The 27925-nt window shown below is 37.8% G+C and overlaps 1 protein-coding gene across 1 annotated transcript; it reads right to left on the bottom strand.

Annotated features, from left to right (window-relative positions):
- Positions 1-553: 553 nt before the first annotated feature.
- LOC104466335 (mannosyl-oligosaccharide 1,2-alpha-mannosidase IA-like) lies at positions 554-22589 on the bottom strand (the record flags this gene model as incomplete). The annotated part of the gene is made up of 5 exons (XM_010079719.1): positions 22497-22589; positions 21579-21675; positions 10512-10627; positions 1136-1216; positions 554-658 (listed from the first exon to the last, which is right to left on the bottom strand). Coding segments are annotated over exons 1-5 (492 nt in total), but the record flags the coding sequence as incomplete, so codon positions are not given.
- Between the last annotated feature and the right edge of the window lie 5336 nt (positions 22590-27925).

Genomic DNA, 27925 nt, shown 5'->3' with positions numbered 1-27925 from the left:
GATTCCAGGAGGATTTGCTCCACGATCTTTCCAGGCACAGAGGTGAAACCCTGTAGCTTCCCGGGTCTTCCTTATTTCCTTTTTAAAAATGGGTTATGTTTTCCCTTTTCCAGTCTGTGGGAATGTCACCAGAGTGCCATGACTTCTCAAATATGATGGACAGAGGTTTGGCAACTTCATCTGGCAGTTCCCTCAGGACCCGCGGATGTATCTCATCAGGTCCCATGGACTTGTGTACCTTCAGGTTCTTTAGATGGTCTCAAACCTGATCTCCTACAGCTGGCAGTTCTTCCTTCTCCCAGTCACTGCCTTTGCCTTCTGCAACTTGGGCGGTGTGGCTGGAGCTCTTGACAGTGAAGACTGAGGTAAAGAACTCGTTAAGTACCTCAGCCTTCTCTATATCCTGGGTAGCCAGGCCTCCCGCTTCCTTCCGGAGGGGGCCCACATTTTCCCTAGTCCTCCTTTTATCACTGATATACGTATAGAAGTTCTTCTTGTTACCCTTAACATCCTTGGCCATATTTAATTCTATTAGGGCTTTAGCTTTCCTAACCTGATCTCTGGCTTCTTGGATGTTCCAGAAATAACTGCAGTAGTCAAAGCTCTTAGACAAAATAGCTTCTTCATCCTCTCCAGAAACCATGACAGGCAATAGGGACTAATGGGATATTAACGCTCCAAAGACATTCACATGTACAGATTTACCAGCTACCCTTTCATTCTTAACATGTCTTTTCCATGTGAGTTGAAGTTTCATCTTCGGGAAGGCCAAGAGAAGTCTAGTTTATAGGAGTTAAAAATAGGCTCCAAAATAATTGGTGAAGCATGTACCAGATGCACCAAATCTACCATTGCCACACAATAGGAACTCCCTAATTACACATTCCAACATGAAACCCAGTAAGAATGTACGGGGTACAGTTTCAACTCAGGAAAAAAACCCAACATTTAACAGCTTAAGACTTAGATAAAGCAACAGTAGTAGAAGCAAGAAAACCCATTGGACAGGTACTTTAGTCTGCTGTACAAGCCATTTTCAAAGTTGCAAGCAAGTTTAATTCTGATAAATAAAATTATTAAACTAAAATCTATCTAGATAATGTTATTTCAGATAAATCATGTGAAACTATCTTACCTCTTCTCCTGAAAGATAATAAGCTGAAAGTAGTCCACCAACAAAACGGATGTTGACTTCAAATACCGAAATCTCAGCATTCTGTTGAAATAAACAAATATAAGTTTTATTCTCTGATACTTTTCTGTACATTTTTGTTTGGCTGGTTTTGTTGGTTTTTTGTTTGTTTTTTTTTTTTTTACTTGAGAGCTCTAAGTGGAGCCAGAACCATCACACAGGGGCACAGATTTACACTGAAGCAAAGTGCAGTGGAAAGCCAACATAAGTGAACTTAGGGCATTTTAAAGTATTTCCCTGTCTTCCTCATATTAACAAAATATCCTCTATATTATCCTCATCCTCTCTAACTTCATCTCTTCCACTTGGACACAAGGCATTCTATACATCCACATATGTGAGAATCTCTCTGCAGATGATTCTGTGCTCACACACAAAATGTGCTTTCAGATCCTATGTCCCGCACTACCTCACCTCACACCACTGTTTCTCAGACAGCTTATAAGAAGTTCTTGATTAGAACATCATAACAAGAATTTTCCTAGCTCAAGTCTAAATGCAGGTTATTGTAAAATGACATGTAACATTAGAATGAGCCAATTATATGTGCTGACAAAAATGTAATCATGATGTGTATTCACTAGGAAGCAGATGATCCTTCACTATTACAGTGACAGCCCTTCCCAAGGTGGTCTGGTCCTTACCAATGATAAAGACTAGGTTTGTTGTACTGAGCAGTACAGATACAGGTATTACCTATTTCAAAACTCACGTTCTTCTCTGCCTTTTAAAATTCAAGCCTAAATTAAGAATCTGAGTCTCACAATCACTACCTTCTCTTGTTCTTTACCAAGTCAATTCCAATTTTACCCCAACACACAACACTCAATCCATTCAAGAGGTATGGCATTCAGGTGAAAAGCCGATCTACTGAAGTTTCTTAATTTTTGCTTTTTTATGTAATACTACTTTTTAATTTCTGTAGAAAAATCAGACAGCAGTCAATCTTCTAAACTTTTGGGCACATGAATAAGGTGTTTGACTTTTGTGTGTTCTGGGTCGCTCTTCCTTCTATTGAGTTATTTTTCCATCTCCCATTTGCTGACACACACTGTAGCTATATTCAATACAAATCAATGCATGGTGGAACTGCGGGATTTTCTTCCACATGGCTTGCAGGCTTTCCTCATTCAGATAATTTCTGTACTTTTCCAGTTTAAATGTTCAGATGTCAGTTTATGTAGGAGAGAAGAAGTTGCTCCCTGTAATTCTGTGGATTTAAAATTCTAGTAAACTGCCTTTGCAGAAGAAAACAGCACTAGGTTACTTATTATAAATATTACTTCACGCATTTCAGTTTGCAAGGCACTCTAAGGAAAGGTACCTAGACACACTGCAGAGTCGTTCAGTGTTTCATGAGTTCTAAAGGTACAGACTTAAAAAAACACTCACAGACTTACTACAATGCTTGTCCACTTACCCTCAGGCATTTAACTTTTCTCCTCCAAAATCTGTCTGCATCTCTATATTTCGACTCAGCAGTCAAATCCTGAGTAAGCAATGTTGGTTTTTATTTTGCTCTCAGATCCAGCTATACACAAACACCTTACGATCCATTTAATGGTGCCAAAATACACAGGAAAAACCTTTATCGGCACTTCACAAAGTTTCCACTTCATCATCAGAAGAGGTCAGAATTATTTAATCTTATTTTTATTTCAAGTTTAGCCTTCTCTTTCAAACCATCATTGTACCACTACATAGCAGGTCTGAGAAGTGGCTGAATTAATTCCATTATAGGTAATGGAACTTCTGTAAGGGGAAGTGACTGGACACGGCCATTTTAAAATTACTACAATATTCCTTTTCTAAGTAAGATGGCTCTGACCAACTGGATAGATACAACTTCTAATTTTACAGTCTTTTTGTTAGCACCGCAACTAGACTGCATGGCCATGTGCTGTGTACTATGGTATCTGAAACACCTGTGTCAATAAATGTCTGTGCTAAGCTTTTATTGTTCCTATGCAGTATCATCTTGCTCTAGCTGCTGATTTTGGAGGCCTCTCTTTTGTAAAGGATTCTGAAAGTATGTAGATGCCTGGGAAAGTGATACATATATTGGGAATAATGTATTTTTGTTTTACTTCCAGGGCTTTTATGTTAATGGAAGTACGTGAGTAATTTGGTCTTTGAACTTACATTTGATCAATAATTTATCATTCACTATTTAATCTTCTGATAAGTGAATCATAAATGGGGTAGTCCAAGTAATATACAAAATCCAGAGAAATTGTGACTGCGGCTCACTGTACTTTGAGAAACAGAAAACCAAAAGTAACGTATGCATCCATTACCGGGTGCAAGAGCAAAGCTGACAACTGTATGGAATTTTATCTTGTTTCCTTGATTAGCCTCTAAAGTAAAAATTATTTTGACAAAGAGATGTAACATCCTTTACATTGCTGGCTAGACACATAACACCAAAATGAACCTATTTACATATGGTAGAGACTGCTCTTTCTCAAACTCAGGCTATGCAAATAAGCAAGTCTCTACAATCAAGGGACAAAATGGCTGAATGTTACCACATCTTGTCTTGATAAGGAGAAATGCTAAAATGAGGGAGATTTTAAGCAAGAGAAGACCTATAGCTCAGAAACACTCACGAAGCTGCAGAATGTGACACATTTAACTAGTAAACCTATTAAACTAATTCCTTCTGAAGAAAGGGAGGCCGACTATACCTTAGGAAGCCCCATCTTCAAAAAGCAACATATATTACCAAATACGGGCAAAACAAAAAGTGTTGAGAGTAATATTAGCTAGTTTGTGTCACTCTGCATTTATATTTTCTTTGCAATCCTATGACAGGGCCAATCGATCTCAGCTACGCCTCACCACTTCACTTCTCTTACCCTTCTGTAAACCAGAGGATTAAGTCTACAACTGATAAACTGCTGAAGCTTCAACCAGCTGTGGTTGAATTTAATGTAGAAAGCATTGTTCAGACAACAAAACTACTGTCAGCTGGGCTCTTCTGAAGTCCTCCTATTGGACTCCTCCAGCTTCCCAAAAATCAGTATTCACATCTTTGTGGATCATTTCCTCAAATCATCTCTTTCAGGAAAGTCTTCCTCTCCACAAATTCATAGACCAAGAACAAAACAATTTCCATCTATGTTTTCTTGTGCGAAGTCATCCTCATTTATAAACACAACATTTGAAATACAACCCAGTTTTATTTATCTAGTATCAGCTTCCACCTGGCACTTCTCAGCACTGGTACTTGCTCTACCACTCATAATTAAATTGGAGAAAATACTGTGTGCTCTTTATGTGGATGAATGTATTCACAACAATCAAGTCACCTTAATTTATATTTGATAAAGAGCTTACTCTCGTAGTTTTTATAAAGATTAAAACAAGGCTACAAATCCTACCAAATAATTTGTTTCAGTCCTCTTTATTGCACAGATTCTTTCCAAAGCTTTCTTTCCTTCAGTTCTCCTGTTCTTGTCTCATCAAGAGTGTAATAAAACTTCAGCTGCTTCATCTGCATTTCCATCTGTTTCTCCTGTGTATGAGGAATATAGTGACTCCCCCCATACCCACATACCATACCACTGCAAACAGCCCAAATCCTGCAGTTAACAAGCTTTTGCAAGAGAACACAAGGGACCCTACACTGAACAATGCTGAATAAAGTATATAACTCTAGACTTAAAAATGGACACAAAGGGCCCACATTTCAAGTTAAATGAGAGGGACTTGTAATTATTATTACTATTAAATAATTCTTGTCTCATCAAGAGTGTAATAAAACTTCAGCTGCTTCATCTGCATTTCCATCTATTTCTCCTGTGTATGAGGAATATAGTGACTCCCCCCACACCCACATACCATTAAATAATATCATCCCCCTGCTGAAGCACAAAGGCTGGGAACAACAAATTTTAGCATTTTCAAGCAGTCCAGAAAGTATGATAGAGGCACAAGGAATACTACAATAGTTCACTTTAAGCCACTGTAATTAAACAACATTTTAATTACTTGCAATTCTGTGTGTGGGGGAAAGTTGAATTCATGTTCCACAAATGAAATCTAGTGGCAGCTTGCTAAAAATACTCAGTTCCCACAGATGAAGGAAACAATTTTAACAACCTTTTTACTGCAAGTGTCAAAGCCTGCTTATTGCATAACATACTACTTAACCTTGCTGAAGTCCCCACATAGCAAACTGTAATCTTAATCAGGCACAAAAATAAACTGTTACTGAAGGCACTAATGAACTCTTCCAGCAAAAGAACTGCATTTAACAATAACTTTGCAGGATCTCCTTTTAGCCCATCAAAATAATTTCTCATTCATAAACAAAACAAAATCAAGTCACTTTGAAGTCTGGCATCTAGAGTGTATTAACAAGTTATGAGACAAACTAGTAATAGTCCTACAAACTAAAGAACCATTTCTAACTGCTGGCTTTCTTAAGCTTCCTCACAGACCCGTTATACATTTACTTGAAGTCCATTTACTCCCACGTCTTTTTTTTTTTTTTTTTAAACAGGAATGCTATCCTGTTGCAAATTGTTATATTAGGAAACTTTCTTATTTTCTCACTTAAAGAGAAAAAAATACCAAGAATAAAGCACCAAAACCCATCTGCCTCCAAGCCAGAACACTAGGTTATGGACTGTTAAATATAATTACAAGTCAATCATAATACCTATGGTTTGAGAGTAGTAGGACTTAAATTAGTAAATGTTGAAGTTTGAAATAAACAATCTGGATTCTAAAAGTCTGTCCTGTTGCTGACTTCCTCACCACAGACAGATTTGAGTTAAAGATAAATGCTGGAAGCATTAATAATTAGATCCTAATAATATTTGCTGTTCTGAGATCTTGGAAAAGGGGTATGTTAATCTATACATGGCAGCAGAGATAAACATGATTTCAAGTTTCTGTACTTTTTCCAGTCTTTTCTAGTTCCCAAAATAGTAGATATACTACATGCAAAACTTAGCTTAACTAAGTTCATAGCTTTCTTAGCTTCATTACGTTGCATGAAGCTGCACACAAAGCTACTTTAATAGACACTCAGATTCGCAAAGCTAAGTCTGACTAAAGTCAGAACTGGTAAGTAAGCCTTCAGGCTTCAGAGTCTTGTCATCTCACACATTCCCTTCTCTTTATGCAGTTCCTCAACTCATTTAGCACCTATCTCCAAAACCAAATAATGAAACACACTTCCTACTTTCCCCACAGCACAGCATGGGTTCTTTCCTAGGTTGATCCATCCTGTGCAGTTAACAAGGGAAGGTATCTGTGATGGGATAGATAACATGATGCGTCAGCGCTTGACAAAGCGTCAACTAAAGTCAACTAAATTATATCCACATAGATAAAGCTATTGCACAGACTGCTGCCACTTTCATCTGACCAAGCAATCACAACTTCTTGCCATCCTTCATTTTTACCAAAAATAGAGAGGGATGAGGCAAACAAAGCAAAATCGACTAACAACTAACGGGAAAGTTATTTTAGTTTGAATCGAAATTCACCTTTGAGATATCTTCTGGTAGAAGAAACCATTTTCCACTTCTCCCAACAAGTGCATGGCTTCCTACTCTGTACCTTGTTCCCATTCTGGTCCTGCCAACTACGCCAGCATCAGACAGCTGATCAGTGGCTCAGGGTGTGAATTCAAGGACTGTCCCACAGACCATTTGATTGTTAGCACCTTCTGGTCTGGTTTGGACCCCTGTTGTTCCAGGCAACACCCAGGCAGACTTTATCACACCATGTAGGCCAAGAACTGTTCCCAGTACGCAGTATGGACAGGACTGTCCTTTTGTGGGGAAGAAGTTTATCAGGGCCGAAGAGGGGGATGGATCAGTTAGTGTAATCCTAAAGAAGCTGGGGTGCACCTGGGCATAGAAGCGAAGCACCATCAGTTCCAGACCTTAACAACTCCCAACCCTTCACTGCTGTGCCAAGTGGCTCAGCTCCTCCACTGCTACTGCCTGACTCCTGACCCCTTCACCCATGTCGTTAAGATCCCTCTTCCAGTCTCTCTTCCCAAGGGTGAGTTAATTGTGGTTCACGCCCTTGCACTGCAGAGACAGATAGCATTTCCCTTCCCAGTGTGAAGCAGAAGTTGGGTGGTGACACAGAAACTCTTTCAGAAAGCTACAAATACTCTGTGTGTATGCAGGTCCTAAAGCAAATAATGAAAAAATAAAAACAGAGAAGCACACAGCAACATGTACTTGTAGCTACGAAACACACAAGCTCCCTAGTGATCCCATGAAAGACTGGCTCCTTTTTCCTCCATTGCAACATGTTGCTATACAACCCAGCCCAGTGCAGCTCTGGGCAGGGCCATGCACAAAGCACTGTGAAAAGGGTGTGCAGGCAGCAGCATGCATGGGGAGGTCAGACCAAATCCTCAACTATATTAACTGAAGAGCAAAGATACACCCCCACAGAGATTAATTTATTTAATGGGAAACAGAGCACACATCCATGATGCAAAGACCATGGATTTAGCCAGTGCTAAATGTCCACTCTTCCCAAAGTTACGAGTATGTCTAAAACTCTTAAAATACTGACTGAATCAGAAAATGCAACTTAATTCATGAATGACTACTCAGTCTGGCTGAAAGTTCAGCAAGGTTTCAAATAGGAGGAATTTCAGCAGTTATGAGAGAAAAAACTCAAAGCATTGCAATGTGGATATCTTAGTTATAGTCACAGGGCTACCAGCTCCAGCTATAATAAAAATAGCATAAGTGTGTTATACTCCAAAAGGAGAAGCTTCCAAACACATCCACTCACAAGCTTATCAAAATTCACAAGTTGGCCGAAAAAGTTGGCATTTACTCTTCTAGAATTTTCCTTCAAAATCAAAACAGTTTGCTTTCTTCAGAAAGGCAAAAAAGAGTAACTGACAACTAATTTGTTGAACTGAGGGACTGAAATCTAACATGTGAAGAGATTATGCTATTTCCCATTAAGTTATCTTTATTCTGTAAATCCTTTTATGTGGATAAACTAGTGCCTACTTTACAAACTGACATTTAGAAACTTATGATCGGGTGATGAGAATGATCGAGTGCTGGCCAAATAATTCAACACGTAAAATTAGTATATGACGTATTACAAACTTCTAGAGAGGAAAACACGCTTTATCCAGCCGCATTGACATAGAATATAAAGAGAAAAGACTGCCACAGAATACAGTCAGCTGTTTTTACAAAGAACCATTTAAAGAAAATTTAAGATGTAAAAAACATAGTTCTAACATTAAATGGAGAGCAAAACTAATCCTACTGATACAAATAAAGGCCAAACATGCTTCCCCGAAAGCTGATTAACCAGTCGCTGCCCAGGAAATGACTAGAAACATCAAACAGAAACACATTTTATTCTGCTCACAAAAATAATACTTAAGGATGTGTCAATGTGTTAGTTATTAAAAATAAATCACTTGCATGGGAGAAAGATTTCTAAAACAAGCAAGAGTGTACAAAACATTAACACAGAAAATATCAAGTAATGCTTAATACATGATAAATGCTCAAAGAGAAAAAAGAGGACCTTGCTGTTCTTTGTGTTGGTAATTTCCATCTTTAAACTATAAGCTACAAAGCAGAACTTGAAACTAGAACTTATATTTAAAGTGGAAAACTAAACGAGTACAGGTTGATAGCTTCAAACAATTCAGACATTAAACAAACTAACATTATTAAAGTTAGTGTTACAGTTATTTATTTTCATTTCCTCATCCCACTTAGGGAAAATTAATCTACTCTTTATTGATGCCAATGTAAAATTCAATTCCATCGAACTATGAAGTATTATGAAAATAATTTTCTGAGATGTTGAACTCAAGGCAGCTATTTTCAGTAATATCAGGAACAAGATACTGTTTCTGACGCATATCTGTATTATCTCTAGTTTCTGTAAATCTGATAGATTGCTGCCTTCATTAACTAACACAACACAAAATTTCAGACATTTTGAAAGACTTCATAGCTTTTAAGGGTTACTGAGAAAAAATAAGTACTACAAAATTTTAAAGTACATAAATCAACATGAGGAGCGGACATTGTATGCAATACTATCTAGAAGTTTCCAGTACAAAGTATAGCAAGATTTATGTAAACCCAAAGATTTTAGTATTATTAATGTAAATCACACACATCAGACACTTTATGATGTTCTTCCAAGCGGAGATCAGCTTGTCCTTTAAAGTGGAGTTTGCTATTTTCTATGATGTTTTGTTCTTACATTTTTAATTTAAGAACATTTAATAATACCAAGCTTATAAGACAGGAATTTAGTATTACAAAAATTCCTTTAGAAAAAAAATATCTTATGCACAAGATAAAGTTAGCATGGCATTCAGACATCTGACACTACTCAGAAGCAGTTTAATAGCCTGTATTTACATTATTAATGTAAACAGAAATGCACACTGAATTGCTGCTTATATAAACTATATAATATCCACTCTTATTAACTCCTCCTTCTTAAAATGATAATTAATTCTCAAGCATGTAAGAGAAGTTAATTAATCCCAACTTTTGCATAACATATTAGAAAGAGTACTTTGTTTTCAGAAAGCGTTTCTACCATTATGCACATCAACTACAAGAGCTTTTAAGTACTCAGTGAACCGTGCCTACAATGCTTTCCTACTTTACTGCACCAGTCACAAGAGGTACTCCATTAGCTCTCTGTACTCACAAATTACAATACATGGTCTGACCAACAAAAGAAAAAAAAAAAAACCCAAAACCAGGACTTCTCAATTAAATTGAAGTTACCAGTTAATAGGATGATTTGCACATGCAGTTGTGATGACCTGGTAGCTCATAAGACTAAGGTAGCTCGGTTTGTGCCAACAGATCAGCATAACTCATGGGATTCAATTTTACTAGAATATACAAAGGAACTTAAATGATATGTATGGCGTGTAGCTTTCTTTAAATGCAAGTCTAATGCATGGAAGATTCCACAAAGTGAAAATATAAAGTGTTTACATAACTAAAAAATTAATGCTTGAAGTGTCCCAATTCTTGTATCCAAAAGGGCATAAAAGTTTGTTGTTCACTTTACAGTGGTAAATACTGTATTCCTTTTTTCCTTTCTTCAGTTCAGCTCATTGCTCTCGACCTACCTGAATTGCTTAAACTGAAAAACTGTGTATAAGCAGAGCAGTAAGTTTATGATGCTTCTGCTTCCTGCCTTGTTTTATCTACCAATAATCTAAATTTTGTAGTCTTGTATCATGCTTGCAATATTAGAACCCAATCCTCAATTGGCCTTTGGAGACTAAACAAAGCATTAAATGTTAATCAGCAACACTACTTACCACATTGAAATCTAAGTTTTTTTCAACCCACTCCTTGGCTTCCTTGAATTCCTCCTTCATTTCCATGATGTATAGTGTATCAAGGGCATCCACTATTGTTGCTCCTTGAATGTTACCTGAAATACATGAAGAGCCAGTGATTTACTTTCCAACAGAAGGCTTCTCAGTAAGATCTAATTAATTTAAATTAATTCTAATTTCAAAATCCAATTTCAATTAACCAATTAAAAATTGGGCATATAAGCATTCAAGTGGACAACTATTAATTCACAGCCTTAACTGTTATTCCCATGCCACAATACAACATCATATTTAAGTATTTCTTCCACTAATGAAGTTTTGAAAGCAGATCCGATGCACTACATTTTCAGCCATGATTTTGCATTTTTTAAACACTGACGGAACAATTCACTGTAAAAATGTAATTCACAGAAGACAATACATCTTTAGAAATGGAGAAATTATTGTTTCTTCCAGTTTGGAGTAAAAAAATCAACTGCTTTTTTGTATTTATACTCAATGACATACACAAAGCTTTAAGAAGCTGACAAATAGTGATCACATTTCAGTTAAGCAAGCTCTTTAAGAAGAGCTTAAAAAAACAATTCTTCTGATACTGTGCATCACCATGTAACCTGCACAAGACAGCACTGGCAGAGCAAAAGCAAACTATCACACATCTGAACATCTCTGATCAGGACACACTGCCAGGCATCGGTTTTCAGAGCAAGTTCTGGTAGTTTGTAAATGTAGCGTCCTTCTGCCTCTGTTATGGAGATGGATGAGGCCAGTTTACCAGACTTCACCTGATATTGCAAGATAAAATATCATCAGTATGTTCACTTTGGCATGGACTAAATGTTCATTATCCTGTACTGAAAGGGTAATGAGGAAGTTTGGGGAGAAAATAAAGCCACTCAAATTACTTCCCCATGCTTCCTTCAAATTTACAATGAACTTTTTAAAACACCATTTTTTTGTGTAAGAGTTTGAATTCCCATTTACTGAATAATGTTAAAAACACAATTTTGGCCACCTTACACAATTCTGTATTTAATAATTTGGCTCCAGCAATCTTCATTACAAATGCAAACTACTGTTAAGATATTCTTGAGAAGTCCCTAGATACAGAAGTAAACATTTAGAATTGCAGAATAATTTAGGTTGCAAGGAACAGAAGAAGTCATTAGGTCCAATCTCTCTCTCTCCCTCAGCAGGGGTAACGACTGGGGTGGATCGTTGACTACTCCTTCTGGAACTGCACTGGGCAAATAACAAGACAGTAGCTACAATTAACTTTACAGAACTGGATTATCATCTTGCCTCTGAAATACCTGATGAAAAAGTAGACTTAGTTTTGTAGACTTATCAAGTATGAGAACGGAATTATCAATATTTAAGTAGGAAACCCACTATTTCAGTCAACTCTTGTGTTTACTAGTGTCATGGTTTTCTGCTTCCTCATCAAATGGAGGAGTGATTGGAAACCTCCATATAGCAGGATTGACTTCACTTTCTTAAGCTTCCAGGCAAAAAATAGTTTTCCCTTTGTATCATCTTAAACAAAACAATACTTGAGATTATTAAAACAGTTACTTGGTACATTTAACAGAACCAGATGCTCTTTCTGTTTTAGCAGCTGCTAATTGTTTATACCATCCTTTTGGAATGTCCCTTTCCTATACTGAAGGAAGTAATCTGTATGTTTTCCTCCAGATATTCCACTAATAAAACTGCAACATGCTTTGGTAAGAAGGACATCATATCTTCCCAGAACTTACTTGGAGCTTGGCTGCCCTTCTCTCATATTAAAGGAAAAGCATTCCCTTAAACTTGGCTAAGTAACTTGCGTTTTTCCTGGGCTCATGAGAAAGTGAGAGCAATTGTGGAAAACTGCTGGAGGACATGTGCTCAAGAACACTACTGCAAAGGCTCTGTAGATGTTTAGTAACTCCATACAACAAAAGCAGCTCCTGGTGAACTTTTACAACTGAGCTCTACTTAAAGAAAAATAATCTATAACCTGATTTGCTTGAGTGGATTGCGATAGACTCACTGCGCAATGACATTGTTTGTCATAATCCTCTCTTGTAATACAGCTAACACCACCTCTAAACAGTTAAGCTTTCAATTTTAAGGGTTAGTACTTGAGCTGCAACTCACTACTGAGTCAGAAGGAAAAGAGGAGAATTCAACCATATTGAGAAATCACCCTTCCCATTATTTATTTTTTTCTGAATCTGGCCTTTATGGCCTGCTTAGAACATAGATCTCTCCCTGCAGGTAGATAGAAGAAAATGGGAGAATCTCAAGTAGATTTTACTTTGAGACAACCTTCGCTACTATTTTAAAGGCTTCAGGAAACAGAATAAAGCAATTACTGTGACAATTAAATAGTCAAGTTTGTCTCAAACAGTTATACTTCATTCTTGATAAAACATGAAAGAACATGGAATGCATTTTTAAGGTGTCAGTTTACAGGCCAGAATTATGACTTATGAACAATTGCAGTTTACACTAAATTAGCTAACAGGATAATCCAAGCATAACAGTGTTAAGGAAATTGTGTAGTTGAACAACTCATTTCAGTCAGACAAGGGGAAAGGAAAAAAGAAAAAGAAAAAGGAATACAAAGAAGTTAAATGAACATTTCTTATTATGGAATAAGACCAAATATTTCACAACCCTATATATACGATGCTTCTCAAAGCACACCACATAAATTACATACAGTTATTATTCATGTTAGTTCCTACACAACATTCCCAAGGAATTACACAGCAGTCATGGTCTACAAGAGGCAAAGATTATTGCTAGGCAATTATAATACACACTTATATGACACTGAATATTTGGACACAAAGATTGTTTTGTTATACACCTAAGATACTGCTATAAATTTGATTAAGAGTAGGCATTGGGTTACAAAAAGTGCCAGCAAAGTTGCAGTCACCACGGTAGAGTTTCATAGCTGCCCCAGGCAGAAAGAAGTTATCACAAGTAATACTCGGAGCAAATTCATACACCTCAGGTAATTACAGATATATTTTGCAGATAATATAAAAATAATATACTCAAGGTAGAGCAAATGGACTTGAAATTCATAACACATAAGCTTGAAGGGAGTAATTTTGATTATGAAAGAGATAACCAGATGTACAGGCTTGCCAAAGTGAAACATTATTAGCCTCTACCAAACCCTCCAGATCAAGTGCTCTTATATGCTCCATTTTACTTCCTTTGTTAAACATGTTTCTGTTTTTCTCTCTCCTCTTTACTAACAGCATCATTTATTCCATGTAAATGATTAATAGAGAATATGTAAAATAGCCTACAAGCTAGTTAACTGAAGAGAAAGCAAAATAAATCAGTCAACGTGAAACTTCCAGTGAACTACCTAGCAGCATTGACAGGCATCCTTTCCAGTTTAACACTTGAAATTTTTAGCAATGATCTGGAAGAAAATAAAAAGAATCTACTGCTAACAAGACCTGTGGATGGTTAATGAAGATGTCAGATTATCCAGCATTTCAGAATAGCACGAAATAAAGCACAGAGCAGTCTAGATGACCCCTGGGTAGTACACAGTGGGTCCATTTAAGCAGCATGCTTTTTAATATCTAACAATGCAAAGGTATATGCACACAAATAAGAAAAGGAGGTTACATTAGAGAACAGAGTAGTGCCTCAGGGGTGGGGGGCAGAACAGAATAAAAAAAAGTGATCAGAGGATGAATAACTTGTTATGAGTTTCCAGGGTGTCAGTTGGAAGGAGAACTGCTATGGATGACAAGCTTATTAGCACGGCTCTGTGACTAAGCTTATGTGGCCATATGGTTTAAGAACCACAACTGGCTTGTGGACAAATTGTTGGGAGGGTGGGCCAAAATAAGCTTTTATTTGTCTAGCCTAGGCTTTTAGAAATGGGTTATATTTTTGCCAAAAGAGTCTGACATAGAATACAGCCAGGAAGCCAGAATCAATGCATGCTGGTGCACTTGGTAGTTTGGTTACATCTTTCCTCTCATCCTTTGTATACCAAGTTTGGGGTTTCATTCTCCAGAACATCAATGTTCCCCGCCATCAAATATATGTAAAGAGAGAGAGAGAGAGAGAGATACACACACACATATGTATGCACATATATATGTGAAACAGATGAAGATTTGTGACCTACAAGCATATATCATACAGAATATTACATGGGGAAAAGTTTCAGAGATGTGTCCTAATGCACCGTCTAAAACAGGATGGAAGCCAGGTCCCTTACTCTTCTCGAATTCAACTGCTTTTCTTTTTCTGACTCTGTGTCATATTCTGACTGGAAGGAAACTGTGGCAAAGCATACAACAAAAATGGAAGACAAGGAAAGATGAACTATGCATTGGCCTCAGGTCATGCTGTACATCAGCTCCCTCACTTGTAACTGTTCACCATCCAACAAGCGTCACAAACTTGAATTTCTTGTTCTTGTGTGACTGTCGAAGATGAATACGATGTTGCTTTTTCTTCCAGAAAAAACAGTTACAGTTTTGCGCTTCTGATATGAAGCACAAAAATTGATATGACATTCATATTTGTAATATTTTTAATGTGATGGAAATTCAGCACATAGAAATAATAATGGATATCCCTTCAAAAAAGGGTACAAATGTCCAAAAAATATGTTTCCTCTCTTATTGTCAGACCTGCTTTTTAGGGATAATTTGTACTACTGTGGAAAAGAAAGTGAAGATTTTTATACATAGTGTATTTGAATTGCATTCAGCCCCACCCTGATCTTCTTAAGACTCTTCGCTGTTTTCAGACAGTGAGGCAAACTTATCACCTTCCAGTTGTAAGTTGAAGAAGCTGTCAAAGCAGATGGATTCATAGAATCACAGAATGGCCTGGGTTGAAAAGGACCATAGTGATCATCTAGTTTCAACCCCCCCGCCATTTTATTTCACCCCCCCCCGCCATAGGCAGGGCTGCCAATCACTAAACCAGGCTGCTCAGAGCCACATCCAGCCTGGCCTTGAATGCCTCCAGGGATGGGGCATCCACGACCTCCCTGGGCAACCTGTTCCAGTGTGCCACCACCCTTTGTGTGAAAAACTTTCTCCTAATCTCTAACCTAAACCTCCCCTGTCTTAGTTTAAAACCATTCCCCCTTGTCCTATCACTATCCACCCTTGTAAACAGTCGCTCCCCCTCCTGTTTATTGGCTCCCTTCAAGTACTGGAAGGCCGCAATGAGGTCTCCCCGGAGCCTTCTCTTCTCCAAGCCCAGTTCCCTCAACCTTTCCTCATAGGAGAGGTGCTCCAGCCCTCTGATCATCTCAGTGGCCCTCCTCTGCACCTGCTCCAAGAGCTCCACGTCCTTCCTGTACTGGGGACCCCAGGCCTGGACACAGTACTCCAGGTGGGGTCTCATAAGAGCCAAGTAGACGGGCACAATCACCTCCCCCTCTCCCTGCTGGCCACCCCTTTTTTAATGCAGCCCAAAACACAGTTGGGATTCTACAAAATCTTCCTCCAGTTTGTAATTTCAGACTCAAAATTGCAGCCCAAAATACAGAAATATAATCTGTCACAATTTTTTTCTCAATCTGGCTATTAAGAACAGTTCAGATTTTTTCTTAACATGGGGAATAAGACCAGGTACTTTGTAACATCAAATATGCAAATTAAAAAAGTAACCAAGCATCAATTTTTTTCAGTTTTATATGCACATACATTGAACAGCAACAACTCTGAACTACATTATTCTCAATATATTCAAGAATACATATAGGTTTGACAAAATTAACGTTTTGATTAGAGCTGTAGGTTTCTTAGAGCACTGCTTCAAAAGCTGATTCAGATTTTAAAACAGTGTTTTAAAGTTCACAGAAAAATTTCCTATCCAATATCATTAGCAATTTAAAGTGTCAAGAGTGATTAATTATTAAAGTGTGCTATGCCAAAACATGAAACTCTTACTCAAGTACTGGCAAACCCTCAGCAACACTAACATTTTTAATTTCAGTCACTATTGCCAGCTGGTAAGAGCAGGAAAAGAAACAATGCTTTCAATTTTTTACCGATCTATGTTTTCTTATGTGTAACATAAAACAACGCTATGGTATTTCTAGAATACTCTTCTAATCTCTAATATTTTGTGCATATTAGAGCCAGTTCTGGTGTCTTTGTACTTAACAGAACTCGATTAATTTTTCCTCCATTGCTCGTCTCTGCTTTCTGTGGAAGCCTTTGGCATTCACTACACTTCTGGCACCCATGCAGCTCAGCTACACATTTCTTTATGAACCACCTTCTTTTGTTTGTCTGAACATGCCACCTGCTAATTTGATATTTCCACCCCTTACAAAGTGTATTGTTCCCCACTAGGAACAATAAATCCTTGTTCACCCAATCTATACACCTCCATATAATATATTGAAAAGTTTTTTTATTTTTAGCACCTTGATTTCAGGCTGGTAGTTCTGTGTTTTAAATTAGAATAGTATCTCCCATGCCACTAAGTGCCAAATTAAATTTGGGTACGTTAGACCCCATTTGCTATTTTAAAGAGCAATTATCATCTGTCGGGGAATCCTCCTGTGTTCACAGAATCACTTGCAGTTTGCCATTGCTGTAGCTACCTTGAGTAACTTGTCAGCACTGCCTAACTGTCAGTCTGGCCGCTTGATTTTCCAGTGCTGTGATGAGTAACTTGAGAGCATGGCCTCTGCACCAATGGATCAAGGCCAGTAATAACCCCAAAAAATGTTTTTTGGAAATCTAAAGAGACAATAAACAACTTTGTCTCCATACTGACCAACTCTGAAAAAAACAGCTGTTGTGGAGCATGACCTCTTCTCCAAAATGCTGTGTTGAGTCATTCATCCACATATCTGTTAATGTTATTCTTTACACAAGTTTCTATTAATTTGGTTGAGATAGATGTTGGGCTTACTTCTAAAATTAAGACCTCATACTGAAATCCAAAATTCCAAGGAATCCATCAGCAAAAGTGAAGAGAAACAAGATGAGGGTGAGGGAGGGGAAAGATGCTGAATTAAGCTTTTCAATTTAAATTAACATACTGTTTAAATACATGTAATAATTTTCTAAAGCTATATTAATAAACTTACAGTTTAAAAAGACCCATTGGTGTACACTCTAAGACAGTTTTGAATATGAATTTTGACAGGCTTTAAAAATCTTCATACACCTCAATACTCTATACAAGAAACTACAAAAATCAGTTCAAATTGGGAGGAACAGGATCTTGCTAAATTATAGTACTTTGGCTTTGCAGATTGTGAGTATTTATTAAATGCCTCCCTTCTCCCCTCCAGAAAAGGTCCTTTTTCACTTGCAGAGACTAATTACACTACGCCCAGAAGTTAAAATGTTATTAAACTTTCAATACTGCACATGAAACACAGTTACAGATAATTTTAAAAGCCCTTTACTAACACTCAAGTGCAGAAACCACTTCTAGAGAAAGCTCTATATGAGTGCATCCATGCTTATTGGTTTTAAAATTAGTACAGAAGTCTTGGAGAGGAATAGCTCCTGTGTTGGGAGGGCTGGTGCTGGGTGCTGTGAAAAAAAAAAAAAAAAAGGCAAAATTGTGTTTTTGCCACTTTCATCCACACTAGGAGGGCAGATGGATAAATCTGTATTTTAGCAAACATTGTTAACAGTAATCAGAAACTTTAACCTTTGAAGTATTAAAAATCAACAGCACATAACTCAGGGCTTACCTTCTACCAGGTACAGGCAGAGAATGATCAGTACTCACAGAAGTCATACCAGCATAGGAGACAGGTCTCATTTTGCTGATGAACAGGTATGGTGCAAAGAGATGTTTAGCTACTGCAGTTTACTTGATTAGTCTATAAATAGCTGTGCACTTCATGGAATTAAACTAATAAGAATTTTACAAAGACAACAGCTGATGACTTTTCGCTTCTGCCTTTTCAAATAGTTGTAACTGCAACTGAATTTTTTGTACTTGGAGTAGATTATAAAAAAACCCACAACAATCCAAGACTCATGTTAAGTTACTTGCCAGGACAACATGGTAGAAGCTAAAATGGCAAATAAAAAGGAAATCAAAACATTACCTGGATGTGCTGAAAAGACTTTGCAATGGTCAGAGGCAAGTATGTGGAGAACATAAATATTTCAGTTTACATATGGTTCAGCTTTTCTCTACAAGTTAATTATTTTTAGTGTGCACATGTAAGAGGAAGCAACTTCTGCTCATAACATTAATACGTCTACAGTCTACCAGTCTAAAGACTCCCTCAGTTTATCAAATACACCCTCCACACACTGCTCACAGAACACCAGCAAGATCAAGGCAGGTCCTTGACTTCAAAAGTTGGTTTCATGGCCTGGGTTTAGGACAAAGAAAATGTCATTTCAAAGTTTGTCAAGAAGCCCTCAGCTACAGAAGAGCTCTACTACTCTCAATTTGTACAAGGTGCTAAAGCAGGATGCTTTCCTTCCTCCCAGGTCAGAAGCACCAGTTGTCACTATCCTTTCTCCCATCGTCATCTCACTGTGTGCATTCCTCTTCCCCCAGCCTAATAATAGGGTCAGTATAGTTGCTAAATTCATTATGGTATTGCCTAACAGTCACATCTATGTGTAACTACACTTCTTAAAAGCCCATCTTATTTTTGTGTTTCAGAGAAATACATCATGATGGTTGTGTCTTACCTTCAAGACACAACCATCACTATAATCTATCTACAAAATGCCTTATCATTGCCTAGCAAGGACTCAAGCATTTATGCTTTTAAAATTAAGCTTAGAAGCAATATAATTTGAAAACAACTCTCCTCCTCTGTGTCAGGAGAGCTATACTGTCTGTAACCTATACAACATTAAGCACCAGTGAGCCACAGCATTGGAACCTGCTATTCCCCACAGTGTGATACTTAGAAGTCTCTATCCCATAACAGATATTCCAAATATATGCAAAGTACCAACAACTGATTCAATTCAGAATTACATTAAAAGTAGTCAAACATTTGCAATTTTTTTTTTTTAAATGTAACCATTAAAAAAAAAAACAACCCAGAAACAAAGACAAGGAAACTTGTTTGTCCTTTTCACAAGGAAAAAGAGGTTGAACGTTTCACGACAAAAAAAATAAAATTAAAAAAAAGGCAAAACCAGATCATCCTTTTATTGCTTTATGATAAAGAAGGCATTTGTTGAAATCGAACATGAAGGTACAGATCAGATCTAATGATCTGCAGACACTATTACAGAAACAACGATTTGCTTCTAAAAAACAAAAGGACATGAGGGGTTCAGGAATGGGTAGCTTATGAGATGGAACTGCTTGCAGATATGCTTCTCTTTAGTATTCTGTAAAGCAACTCAGCAGAAAGAGACCTAATGCTTATTTTGATTTGCCACCAAGATCAATACGAGTGAAGATGTTTCTAAGGAAATCACCTCAGCAGTAAGATCTTATACTAGATGATGACGATGAGAAAGTGATCTGCTTTTAGACCCACTCTGGCTCTTACTCCTTTAAATGCAATTTTATTTTCAAATTCAACACTTGTCCTGTTTCACACTGAATAGCGTCTGCAGTGATTTATTCTTATGCAACCACCAAAGAACTCCTGCTTAAGAATTTCACAAGTCAATACATCTACATCTTTTTCTGTCAATGCATGCAATATCATTAAGAACTCAGACCCTGTAAACTTTTATACCACTTCTGATTACAAATGAAACTAAATTAAGCATTTTAACTTTCAAGAAGTCATGTGCCATTTTGTTGTCCTCCAATAAAACATAATTGCATTAAATAGTTCTTCAAATATGACATTAAATTGCACAACTATCAGTCATCTGAATGAAGAGAATAAAAAAATTTAATTTTCAAGAAAACAGAAGCTCGACTTATCCCGGAAGTTCACCCAAACTACTTTGGTTTCGAGCACCCAATAAATGTTTAAAGTTCAGTAACTAACTGCATAAGAATTGCCTAGTAACACTTTTGTTGTCACCTTGGGTAGACAAGCAGCGCAGCAAGATCAGTGTAGAAGTTGTATTTTCAAAATTATTTTTGTAATCACAACTGCTGTCTCTTAGCAACTTCCAAATATAATTGAGGATTTGATAAGTGCTCTATTTAGCCTGTTTTAGGAACTGTTTCCACTTCAAACTATCTTTTCCAAACATTCAACAAAATAAGTTCCTGTTAAAATAATATATTGATTTTGTCTCAGCTATAGAAATTAGCTCATTTTCCAGATTTCTGTTTGGAAGACAGAAGCTATCTGAATACAAAGATTGCTGTCTAACAGTTAAATTCTTAATTTTTCTGCAAAACTGAAGATGATGACAGTTCATAGGGCTGCTTTTGCATGCTTCCTCAGAATGCTTTTGCTCTTCAGACGCTATTCCTCCAGCCCTATGTCCCACTTGGACATTGGAAAAGTCTTGCCTCATTACACTGGATTTCTGCAGTGTGCCTCTCCTACTAGAACTTTTCAGTCCCATATTTGTTCTACACTGATAACAACTTGGGCGTTATTTAAGTACCTCCTGTGCAACATTTAGATGTGAAAATAGTGATTATATTAATTAAAGAGAAAGCCTGATAAGGGAGCCTGACATGTAAATTAACAAGTTTTTTTTAAGGAATGGAAATAAATTCCTGAGAACTGTAGACAGCTCCAGCTACCTTCATGACTGTAGAGAGTATCTTTTGTTCCTTGTACAGGATTTATTTTTTTCAACTCTTCAGTTTTTGTTTCCCACTTTTTTAATGTGGTGTCAATGAGTTCCACTTCGCAGGAAAAGTTTAAGGCAGGGCAGTATTTAATGCAGCAAAACTGTTTATCATGCAGCAATGACATGCTTCATTTATTCTCATTCAGATGAGAATCTATAAAAGTCATAGAAAGCATCACCTTAATTTACTGTTACTTTTTGCACATAAGCAAGAAACACCGCACCACATGACAGAGGGTACAAAGAACATGTTTATCACCGATAAGCTTTTCAGCTGATTTACTGTTTTATGCTAACGTCACTAAGCACAAAAATACACTCTACTCACCAAATAAATTGCTTGAATGTCCTTGCTTAGATATGGGTTTCAGTTCGTTTAATCCCCATGCGTATTGCTTATAATTATCCCAGGCATGCTTCATCATCTGCAGGGAAACAAAAGCAGGATTATAATGTTGATTTACCAAGAAGCCACAGCAAATACTGACTTCAGAATATTCTCAATATTATACATATTTAATTCAATGCTTAATTAAATTCATGTTATGTGCATTAGAACTATGAAATACTCAATACAGAATAACAGTGGCACTGTTTTCCTGGTGGCAGTGGGATGGTTACCATAAGAATTCCATGTCTGTCCCATCCACTTCTACCATTATCTGCCTACTTATGATCAAGACACACTTAAAAATAATTAATTTTTAGGAAGGGAATGTATTGTATTTTATAGCAATTGAAATAAGATTTTATTTCCCCTATGCATATACCTCTGAAACTGAGGGAAGTAAACATTTAAAAATTTAAAAAGAAGTTTTTTTCTCCTAGAGCAGGAATTTTTAAGGTCAAAATCAAGCTCACAGTAGTTTTCAGATTCTGGCAGAGGCTTTCTTGCATAAAACTAGCTGGTTCAAACTTAGTACGGCTAATAACAGGAAAAAAAAGACAAAGTGGGGAGACAGAACACCTAGGAGAGGTTTTGAGGTTATTAAGATATAATATTTTATGAATAAGTGCTACTGCATGCATCTGTAGCTACTTTCACATGTCACTTTGCACAAATATCCAAGAGCTTTTAGAACTAAAAAACACAAAATGTGTTTTTCATGAAGAGGTGCACCACAAATAAATACCGCTTTGGGAAACTGCCTCAGGGAACCCAGCACAGCAGCTCTGCGGCATGAACAGAAGGCATTCACATCAGAAGCCAGGACAGAAGACTGACTGAAGGACACCTCACACTCACTGCCACCACGGTCAGCCAGACCCAGCCCAAACTGTTCTTTCTGGAAGTGGTCCAGGTGCACGGCCAGGAGCCCACATGTCCTTCCTCAAGCATGTGGTGAGGGCAACGCACGCAGCGCTGCAGGCCTGGTGAAGAACCACGGCCACTCCAGCAGGTCCAACATCTCCCTTTACCAATCACCACCTTTAACACCTGCTCAGGAAGAGTACTTCTTTAAGGGCCACCACCAGCCGCCTGACTTTCTGTAACAGAAGGAAAGATTTTGCCTCCACATTGTCCCTCCTTCCCTCTTCCACAAGGCAGAGCAGCGCTGGGAATGCCAGGGGTCATCTTCTAGACAAAAATGACAACTTCAGACCTTTTCAAAGACATGGCCTCAGGCTGCCAGCTGACAACACTGCTCTGCCCTTGCTTTCAGACCTCTTCTTGAGGCCATATGAGTCAAGGATAATTCTGTTAAATAAGAGTTATAACCCTAAATTTAAAAGCAACAGCCTTAGGACTCACTGATAATAGTAATCCTGCACTTCTTTCCTCTTTTGTTTGCTAAAATCAAACAGAGAAATTATATTAATTAAAAATCTGCATTCAGCCAGACTACAATAAATGACAACAGATTTTCTAGAGTACTGCTACACTTGAGAGAATAAATATTTCTTTACTATTTACAGAATCATAAATTCACTTCTATCCTGTAGGAAAATTCAGGGACGTTAATTTACTCTAGAGCCCTTACAGGCTCAGCTTCACAAATGCAAAATTTTGTATCTACATTCAATACGTGACCATTTTCAACCAAAGGGTTAGCCTGGTGTCATATCTCAGCTGAAAGGGAGCAAGAGGCTGTGTGGAAATGCTCTTCAGCCATGGATGGCATTGACATGCTGGATGGCATTGACATGCTGGATGGCATTGACATGCTGGATGGCACTGACATGCTGGATGGCACTGACATGCTGGATGGCAGGAGTGGTGTCCCTTGCTCGACTTCATTGCAAAATGGCTTAGGTACTCTCCAAGGACAGGGTACTTTGTCCCAGTGCAGAATTGGTAAGAGGCTGCCAAGTGGTAGACTTCAGGCTGTAGGGCATTCCCAATCCCTGGCTACAAACATCAAGATCATATGAAACCGATCATTTGGCCACAGCATATTTTCTGATTTACCAATTGAAGTCTTCCAGTAATTTTGCGTATTATACAAGGCAGATTTATTCTGCCCTTCCGTCATGTGTCACACCTACAAGTTCAGCTTTAGATATTAAAGCTGAAATCTCAAAGATTTCAGCAGGCTAAATCCTGCCCTGCACTGAACCTGACATTTCCTATGCTTTGTCAAAGCTTATTTTCTCATGAAATCACATCAGAATCTTAATCTGGGAAAACCACACAGAAGCGCTTTTTTTTTTCTTTATTAAAAATAAAATCAAAGTTGTAATTAAGTGGTCCGAATCAAAGTGCCTAAAGATGCGGTATTATAACAAAATTAAAATTGCTCAAGCCAGTACTGCCATGGCCCTTCCCTTTTCCCCTCCTTTTTCTCCTAGCACATCCCTGCTCCTTCTCTCGCATAAGAGGTGCAATGCTCATCTATCCCCACACCAAGTCAGTTCAGGAAACAGAAACTTCTGCAAGTGAAATTTCTGGTTTGAGAATCATTTTTGTCCTTGTGCCATTCTCCAAGTCAAATTGCCACAGCTATCAGAGTTACCAGGTGGGAAAGACAGGAGCAGCTCCAGACCCAGTTCAGTTCAACCAAAACAGTCACGAAGTGCACAACACTACAAGATGTCCCATATGTACTCAGCTGCTTTTAGTTTTTCTAACTGATTGAAATTTTGATCTTACTGCATTGTAAATACATGTGCATATTCTTAACTTCTGTTAAGAAGAACCACTCCAATTACCTTATTATTAGTCCGCCCCTAGAGAGTAAGACAGGAAGCTAACCCATACATCAGACACTACCTTCCAAAAAAAATTATTACGTTAATGAACAACTTTTTTTTTGTTTTCTAAAATGTCCTCCCATTTTGCTCAGTCTAACTACTCAGATAGATTTGTCTAACTGCTTCTTAGGAAATCATACTGCAGGACTCCAAAAAGACAAGCAGACAAACTGAGTAATTTGAAACAAACCCTTAAAACCTTAAGAAATACTTCAGTGGGAAAAAAACCACCAGAACCTACTGAGCAAAAAATTAATCACTTTTGGCAAATCAGAGTTTTAATTTAAAACTCTTCCAGAGAGTCTAGATTTAGATAAAAACATCAAGCTTAATAAGCGAGTTTCCACCTAAAAAAATGCACCTTTTGAACATCCTTTCTTTAGATATTTGGAGGTTTATGGACATAGCATTGAAAGCAAAATGCAACTCCAAAAGCAGTCAGTGAGCCCTCTAGTGTTTCAAAACGACAGGAGTTAATCCAACTAGCCACAAACATGAATGGCTATATAGAAAAAAAGTTACTAGCACTCAGTGTTATTGTACTTACTGTGCAAATAGCCCATAGATCCAGTAGCCTAAAAAACCCCACCTTAATAAACACTGCCTGCTGGAGAAGTGAGTTTGTGCTTCTAACCTAACAGGAAGTCTCAATTTCCAGAATTCAATAAATACATCAGAAATACTCTACATGCTTTTCTCCCTATGGAAACTACCGAACTGTATTAAGTTTCCAACTAAATGAATTTCCTACTTATTAATAGTTTTACTTTCTACATAAGAATAAAACATCCTAAAATGTTGAGTAGCAATTTGAATAGACCTAGCCCACTGGTAATTAAACCTTTGCTTAGGCAAGACTCGCACTGGTAGTTCAGGAATGAATTTTAACAGTTTCTTTGAGAAACCCATCTATCTTTTCAATCTTCACCATCCTGTTTGTATGAGACGTCCCCAAATCAGCATTTTCATATTTTTTTTAATTCACAAAGGCCCTTCTGATCACGTCTCTGACTAGTTGTACAAGTACTGTTGATCACTTGAAATGTCTAAATAAAAGATCACAGTTACCAAGAACATATATATTTCAGCACAACATTATGGATCCTGTTAAAAAGAGAAATTCCTAATGATGAAGAGTCTAACAGCTTTCGACCAGATTATTCCAGACACTCCCAAACTCCCCTACAGTGTAACTAACAAAATTATTCCACCCGAGTGCTTGCAAATAATTCCTTATTAGTCCTCCAGGATGTCAATAAGCAGAGTTACATTTGCATAGATGTACTCCTCAGTCCTCCTAGTTTTACTGAGATGTATTTATTGAACCTCAAACTCTAGAAGAACCTGACAGCTCATTGGAAAGCCCTGTGTCTACACTAGCCAAGTCCATTTCCAACAGAGCTCTGCCTCAGGTCACTCACAATCAGAAGTGGCAGCTGAAGGCTTGACTATTGAGCACTGTCTCACTAGTAAGCTGCCTGCTTTTACAACTTCAGAAAAAAACAGGGCACTGATTTTTACTTATGAAGTCAGAAAATGCCAAAATACCAAGTGTGCTATTGTAATTGACAGCAGCAAAGTCCCTTAGAATAAAAAGGTGATGGTCTGTTGTTATGCATAAAAGGAGCTGTGCACTTCTTTCTTTAACTGTAAAGGAAGCATATCTAAATATAATTTTAAAATCCTTCTCAACACACTGAAAATTATAAAAAAATTAAAAATCAGATTTTTTCTCCAGAAGCAGAAGCAAAGATCTATAGCTATAACGCTGGCCAACCAAAAGATGATGATAATGTGCTCCCATTTGTTGGTATTTTAGTTACCGCCGTCTTCCAAAGCACTGTAACACAATGTCTACAGAGAACACTTAAGCCACCTGAAATGTGCAAAATACAGTTCTATTCAAACAGAAGTACCCAAGAGTTCAAGCACGAAATGTTGCCAGAAAACAAGAGCAATGCTGAATCAGCATAGTAATAGTATTTAGATGCAAACTACTGCAGTATCAGGTGGAGTGAAAATAAGAACACCTTAATAAGGTTTATTTTTAGGAGTTACATACAAGCTGGGGAGATGTCAAAGAGGACATCAGGAAAAGAATTCAAGCATATTCTGGAACTGGGTTATTAAAGGAAAAAAAATTCATTGCATGAAATAGTACCAACCTGACCCTCAACGGAGCCATTTAAACCATGCAAAGACAAAGGAGGAAGGCAGAAGATTAAGGTACTGGAAGCCCAAAAAATGAAGAGGTCAGTTGAAAAAAATAGCAAGTACAAAACTCTGAAGAAAATGTAATAGCTTCCAAGTCTAATCTCTACTAAACTCTCATTGCTAGGTCAAATAATCTCTCTCTCAGTTTACACTGAACTTTTTACACATTTAAGTTATCCTCATCTTTTAAACTTCTCCTTAGCACAACTCCATGTTCACTCCGTCTAGTCTCCTGAATCTTCTCTCCTTCCTGTTGCTGTAACTAAAACTTCATTCTTTCACAGTATCAGCAAGCGAAATGAAGGAAGTCCCCAGAATTATTAAGAACCCTCTATACATGTTCCACTTAAACTTTCTTCCTATACAATTCAGCTTGCAGGGTTGATGACTGTACTGGGTCTGGCCAGGATGGACATCCTTCACAGCAGCCCATATGGTATTCTGAATTTGTGGCTGAAATGACATTGATAACACAGCAATGTTTTGACTATTGCTGGACAGTGCTTGCACAACATCAAGGCCTTCTCTTTTCCAACTCCTTCTCCTTTCCCTCTCCCCTCAACAAGTAGGATGGGGGTGCCTCAGAGGCTGGGAGTGGACACAGCTAGGACAGTTGACCCCAGCTGGCCTAAGGGATATTCCATACCACGTAACATCATGTTCAGGGATAAAAACTGGGGCAGAGGAAGAAGGAGGGGTTTTCCAAGGTGGCTGTTGTTCAGAGACTGGGCATCAGTACGCTTGTGTGAGGTGGCGAGTGACTGCCTTTGCATTACTTGTCCCTGTCCTCTCCTTCCTTTTCCTAATAGAATCATAGAATCATTAAGGTTGGAAAAGACCTCAAGGATCATCAAGTCCAACTGTCAACCCACACCACCTAACTCACTAAACCATGTCCCTAAGCACCATCTCTTCTATGCTAGCAAGCCTGTCATTTGAACTACAGCAGTGCAGTTAAAGCACCACCACCACTCTGTATTTGTACTCGTATGAAAACACTCCTGGATGACAACTCCATTGAACAAGCTATTAACATCATATTTGACAGGTCATGGCAGTCTGGTGAAGCTCCCACTGACTGGAAAAGGGGAAACATAACCCCCATTTTCAAGAAGGGTAAAAAAGAAGACCCGGGGAACTACAGGCCAGTCAGTCTCACCTCTGTGCCAGGCAAGATCATGGAGCAGATCTTCCTGAAGGCTTTGCTAAGGCACATGGAAAAAATGGTCTTTATCTTGACCCACCAGTTTTCTTACTGTAGTTCTTCGT

The sequence above is a fragment of the Pterocles gutturalis genome, unplaced genomic scaffold (genome assembly GCF_000699245.1).
Source record: "Pterocles gutturalis isolate BGI_N339 unplaced genomic scaffold, ASM69924v1 scaffold19224, whole genome shotgun sequence".
NCBI classification, from domain to species: Eukaryota; Metazoa; Chordata; class Aves; order Pterocliformes; family Pteroclidae; genus Pterocles; species Pterocles gutturalis.
Note: the sequence above shows the minus strand (reverse complement) of the source record. Positions and strands in the feature narration are given on the sequence as shown.